This window comes from Ichthyophthirius multifiliis (assembly GCF_000220395.1).
Source record: "Ichthyophthirius multifiliis unplaced genomic scaffold scaff_1120509250386, whole genome shotgun sequence".
In the NCBI taxonomy this organism is placed as follows: Eukaryota; Ciliophora; class Oligohymenophorea; order Hymenostomatida; genus Ichthyophthirius; species Ichthyophthirius multifiliis.
The window spans coordinates 74,331-80,448 of record NW_004086788.1 but is presented as its reverse complement, the minus strand read 5'-3'; the positions used below and the strand labels follow the sequence as shown (position 1 = coordinate 80,448).

Here is a 6,118-nt window from a genome sequence, read left to right as displayed (position 1 = left end):
AATTTAAGAATTGGAGAATGAAATAGAAAATTTATAAAAAGAAAATATTAAAAAACATTAAAAATAACATAAAAATTAAAACATAGAAATATAAAATAATAATAATAATAATATTATCTAAATTTAAAATTAAGAAATGAGTTAAAATAAAAATAATTCAAAAATTCAAAATATAAAATAAAATAATATGATTTAAGTAAATGATAATTAATTAAAATAAAATTAAAAATAAAAATAAAAATAAGAATAAAGTAGAAATGAAATAAAAAAACAAAACAATAATAATAATAATCATGATAATAATAATAAATAAAAAAATGATAAAGATAATTATATTAAAAAATAAAATAATGACAAATATAAAATTTTTTATAATAATAGCAATAACGAAAATGAAAATTAAGTTGATAAAATTAATAATATTAATATTAATAATAATAATAATAATAATAATAATAATAATAATAATAATAATAATAATAATAATAATGATTATAATGAAAATAATAATAATAATGATAATTATAATGATAATGATGATTAAATTGATTATCTTAAAAGTAATGATATTTAAAATAATAATCATATTAATAATAATAATTATAATGATAATTTTTATAATATAGATAATTATAATAATAATGAAAATTATAATATTAATGATAATAATAATAATATTGATACTGATATAAATTATAATAATGAATATTTTAAATTTAACAATAATAATAATTATATTAATAATAATAAAGTTGATGATAAATATAATGATATTAATAATTATAATGAAATAATTATTGATAATTAAAATCATAATGATAATGATAATTATAATGACTATGATAATGATAATATAAATGATGATGATAATTATAATGATAATGATAATGATAATGATAATGATAATGATAATGATAATGATAATGATAATGATAATGATAATGATAATGATAATGATAATGATAATGATAATGATAATGATAATGATAATGATAATGATAATGATAATGATAATGATAATGATAATGATAATGATAATGATAATGATAATGATTGTAATATATACACAAAATTTAATGATAATAATTTCAAATATAATAGTTCATAGTATTAGATTGAATATAATAATTAAAATAATAATAGTACTATAAATAAATATAAATTTAATTAAATTAATTTAAAATAATAAGTAAAATATTAATATAAATTTCTTGATAATATATAAGATAATTTAAACATTAATAATTATAATTACAATAATAATAATGTTTAAAATCCTCATGTTTTACATTAATATTTGTAAAATTTCAATAAATATATAGATGAATGTAAAGTCTAAGAAAATTTATGATTTTTTTACCTATATAAATAATAATTATTTAAAAAGTAATTAATTTATTTATTTAATTTCTTAAACTAAACTTTTTTATTATATTATAAATTTAAAATAATTTATTGATTTATGTATAATTAAAAAAAAATATATAAATAATAATCTCTCGCAATATATTATAAATTTAAATAAAAATTCTAAATTTATTTGAAAATAATAAAAACTATATTATAATTAATTATTTTTAAAAAATATAATTAATTAAATGAATTTAGAATCTCTTCTTTTATTTGAAGACGGCAGAATTCATTCATATTTTTAAGACAAATCATCTATTATACTTCATAAACAAAATAGTACATATATAAAAAAAAGATTATTTATATAAATTAAAATCAAAACAAAACAATAGTATGTTGCACATATTTTACACGATCAGCTAATAAATTAAGATTCTTAACAAAATCAATACCATAAACCGAAAATTTAGACTAAAAATTAGATTTAGTATATAAAGTAAACAAATCCTACCCAAAAAAAAAAAAAAAAAAATTAATAAAAAAAGCATATAAATCCAATAACTGATATTCCTTAAATCCCATCTGAAAATTTATACAAAGATAATTTAAAAAAGCATTAATCAAAAATAGAAACTACCAAATGGTTTTTAAAAGAAGATTTAATAGAAATAATAGAAACTGAACAAGGAGATTTCTAAATGAGCTCAATTGATAATTATTCGACTATAATTTTGCAAAAAAACCTTCATTTTTTTACAGTTTCGTACTTATAAATTCTCCCTAAATAAAAAACAAGAACCCAGACATATGATTTTTCTGAATTTTTTAATAAATATAATATAAAAAGTACTTCTTAGAGTATTAAAATACCCTACGTTTATACATAAATCACTAAAATATTTCCACTAAAAAATCATCCAAAAAGATGGTCAGTCCCTTTATACATTTTATTAAAAAAAAAATATAATTAATTTATAAGAAGTATTTGAATTAGAATTTATTCAATATATGGAAGAAAACTAAAACGAAACATTATAATAAGTTCAGGAATCTGAGAAAATTTAACAAGAATATAATTCATATAAAATAAATGAAAATGAGGGAATTTCAGAATTCCCAAAAATAGAAGAAGATTTGAATTTTCAATAATAATAAATATAAAGTGAAAATATATGGAGAAATGATGAAACTATGCCGCTTTTTTATTCCCCTAAATATCCTTTTTCGAAAGTTTTTTATTTTTTTGACTAAGGAATTTAAGGATGGATTATATAGAATGAAGCAATAGTTTTAAAAGATAAAAAAAAGTGTTTTTGTCGAGTTAAAAAGGAAAATATTTCCATGAAAAAGAAAAGGTATTTAATACTATATAGGTTTGGTAAAAAACAGGAAAATAGTATGTTTTTTGGGAATGTGCTTAATTAATAGAATTTAATTCTTAAAATGAAGAAAAAATCAATAATAATTTTTTATTATAAAAAAATAAAAACAAGAAAACTCTTTCACATAAAAAGACTTTATTTTAATACATGAATGTGAAAATTAAGATGGAAAATTTTAAGCATTTCAAAACGGATATATTAAAATTATCTTTTCTGACAGAACTATTCTTAAATGGAATTAATATGATGATTTTATATATATTATTAATAGATTTGGGGATGAAATCTAGCTATTAATTCAAAAATCGGGTGATTTTTAGCCTTATGTTTATTAGGCAGTCAATTATAGAGATTTTTGTTTTTTGAGTGATAAAGAAAAAGTTGAAAGAGATATGTTTAAATAAGAATTAGAATATAATATTAATGCCGAAATCGAAAGAAGTTAATAGTTCCTTAATATCCTAAAAGGTGAAAAATAAGAGTAATAAGAATCATCTAATAAATAAAAATAATTATAAGTTAAAGAAATTTTCTAAGAATAAGATATTGATAATAATTTAATTTAAAAGTAGTTTTTATTTTTACTTTTATAAAAAAAAATAATAAATAAATAAAAATATATAAAAAAAGGATGTTAAAATAAAACGAAGAAATGCTTTAAAAGTTAAAAAAATGTTTATGAAATTATTTATATTGTGTTATATATTTTTATTTAACTTTTTATTTATAATTTTAAAGTATTTTTATAAAATAAATTTTTTGTTTTTTTTGTTTTTTTTTTAAAAAAATATAATTAATAATTTAAAAAATTGTTTTTAATTTAAAAAAATGATAAGAACTTTCTCTTTAACATAATCAAATAAAAATAATAAAAAAACTAAGGAGTATCCTAAAATAGGCGAACTTATAATTATTTATTTGATCTTCTTGATAAATGTTTATGTAAATAAATAAAAAAATAAATTTTCATTTTAAAATAAATTTAGAAATATCAAAAGACGATAGAATAATAATAAGAAATAAATTAAAAGAAGGAACATAGTAAGAAATATAAGAAATAGTATTAATATTTGATTAAAATAAAAATCCAAAACGTAACAATAAAAAAAACCCAAAATAAAAAATTATAAAAATAAAAAATTAGATCAATAAAATCTATAAATATAATTAAGAAAATACTTAAACAAACTAAAAGGAAAATCTTAAATTTAAATAATTTAAAAATAATAATTTAAAAGTTCAAATTCAACATATTTTACTAATAATACAAAAAATAATAATAGTTAAAAAAAAATTTCATTAAATTAAAATATATAAGAAGTATTCTTTTTTTTTAAAAAAAAAAAAAACAGCAATTTTATATTTTTGTTTATAAATAAAAAATTAAATAGCTTTAATAAAATTTTAATCATTTATAATAAAAATATGAGATAATACAATAAAAAGTAGAAGATGATATATAAAATTAAAAAAACGGCTTTTTTTAAAAGGCTTCGAATTTTACTTAATATTTTTAACAATAATAATTTTATGAAGATGAAGTTGAAAACATAAATGAAAATTAATAAAATATGGAAATTAGTAAAATTTCTAATAAATAAAAATCAGAAGGAAGTGAATAAAAAAGTCAAAATTTAAATTAAAATAATAACTTTTATTAAAATACACATAACTCCTTTTATGGAGAATAAAATATTAGCAATAATATCTAAATATAAGAAATAGTTAATAAAATGAGGATTTTAATTAGAAAGGTTAATACTCTTAAAAAGAATAACAATAATTTTTTTATGAAAATTCATTTTAAGAAAATAATCTTAGAGAATAAGAAACTGAGAGTCTTGAATAATTTAAAAAAATAGAAGAAAATATGAATATATTATATAAAAGTGAAGAAAAAATACCAGAAATAGAAGAAAAAAATCATAATTAAAATAAGAATAATTTAATATAAAATCTAAATAATAAATTCTATTAATAATAATAGTAAAATATAAATTCTTATTATTAATAGATATATAAATAAAATTCTAATATATTTAATTAAAATACACAAAATAATAATAATAAATAAGGAAATTAAAAAATCTAATAAGAATAAAAATATAATTTATAAACATAAATAAATCGTACAGAATATGAAAATCTATAATAATAATAAATAACACATAATTATTAATAAACATAAGAATATTAATAAAAACAAAAAATAAATAATAATAGATAACAAAAAGAATCAAATATTAATTAATAATAAAAACAATAACATATTAATTAAATATATCAATAAAAAGAATAAGAACAAGGGAATAAAAAGAAGAAGACGATTATGAATAATAAGAACAATTATATTAATATGAAGATGATGAAAACTAATAGTAAGGAGAAGAATAACATTATTAATACTACTAATAATAATAGTTCTTAAAATATTAATAATAGTAAGATTAACACTAATATTAAAATTAGGACTAAGATTAAAATTAAGACTAAGATTAAAATTAAGACTAAGATTAAAATTAAGATTAAAATTAAGACTAAGATTAAAATTAAGAATAAGATTAAGATTAAGATTAAGATTAAGATTAAGATTAAGATTAAGATTAAGATTAAGATTAAGATTAAGATTAAGATTAAGATTAAGATTAAGATTAAGATTAAGATTAAGATTAAGATTAAGATTAAGATTAAGATTAAGATTAAGATTAAGATTAAGATTAAGATTAAGATTAAGATTAAGATTAAGATTAAAATTAAGATTAAGATTAAAATTAAGATTAAGATCTAGATTAAGAAGATGAGGAATAATAATAAGATGTAGACTATGAATATTAATTATAATAATAATAATAGCAAGAAGAATATTAATAACTAAAATAATAATATTTATAATAAAAATAATATAATAATTAAATTTAAGATGAAGATAAATATAGTTAAGAATATCTTTAATAAAATGAATATTATGATTAACAAAATGAACTATAAAATCAATAAAATGAAAGTTATAATAAACAAAATGAAGAATATGATTAATAAGATGAAGTATATGATTTATAATAAGAACAAGACAATTAATAAAATGACTAATGTGACTAATAATAATAATATGTTTAGAATAAAGAATGCTAGGTAGAAGATGATAATTAAAAATATGAAAAAAAATAATATTAAAATAACGAAGAAAAAAAGACTTAAAAAATAAATAAACTAAGAGAAATAAAAAGATAATAAAGGTGAAAAAACTAAAAACAAAAATTCTTAAATAAATTTAAAAGTCGAATAAGATTAGGAACTTTATTAATATAGAAATTCTTTTAAAAGTATGCATAAAAGTGGAAGAAAAGATAATAATAATATAAATGAAAGTAAAAAAAAGAAGA

At 14.8% G+C, this 6,118-nt stretch overlaps 1 protein-coding gene across 1 annotated transcript, besides 13 other annotated features; it reads left to right on the top strand. All coding sequences in view use genetic code 6, as the record gives it.

Moving 5' to 3' along the window:
- Positions 1-212: 212 nt before the first annotated feature.
- Positions 213-269: a microsatellite.
- Positions 214-251: a microsatellite.
- IMG5_070670 (hypothetical protein) lies at positions 258-5,878 on the top strand (the record flags this gene model as incomplete). Its single annotated transcript, XM_004036723.1, has 4 exons — positions 258-1,142; positions 3,366-3,432; positions 5,030-5,552; positions 5,860-5,878. The coding sequence occupies 4 exons, from the start codon at positions 258-260 to the stop codon at positions 5,876-5,878; spliced, it is 1,494 nt and encodes a 497-aa protein (XP_004036771.1).
- Positions 415-1,051: a microsatellite.
- Positions 432-1,054: a microsatellite.
- Positions 3,325-3,360: a microsatellite.
- Positions 3,851-3,889: a microsatellite.
- Positions 4,695-4,768: a microsatellite.
- Positions 4,928-5,013: a microsatellite.
- Positions 5,178-5,530: a microsatellite.
- Positions 5,563-5,645: a microsatellite.
- Positions 5,596-5,638: a microsatellite.
- Positions 5,674-5,790: a microsatellite.
- Positions 5,684-5,795: a microsatellite.
- Positions 5,879-6,118: the final 240 nt, after the last annotated feature.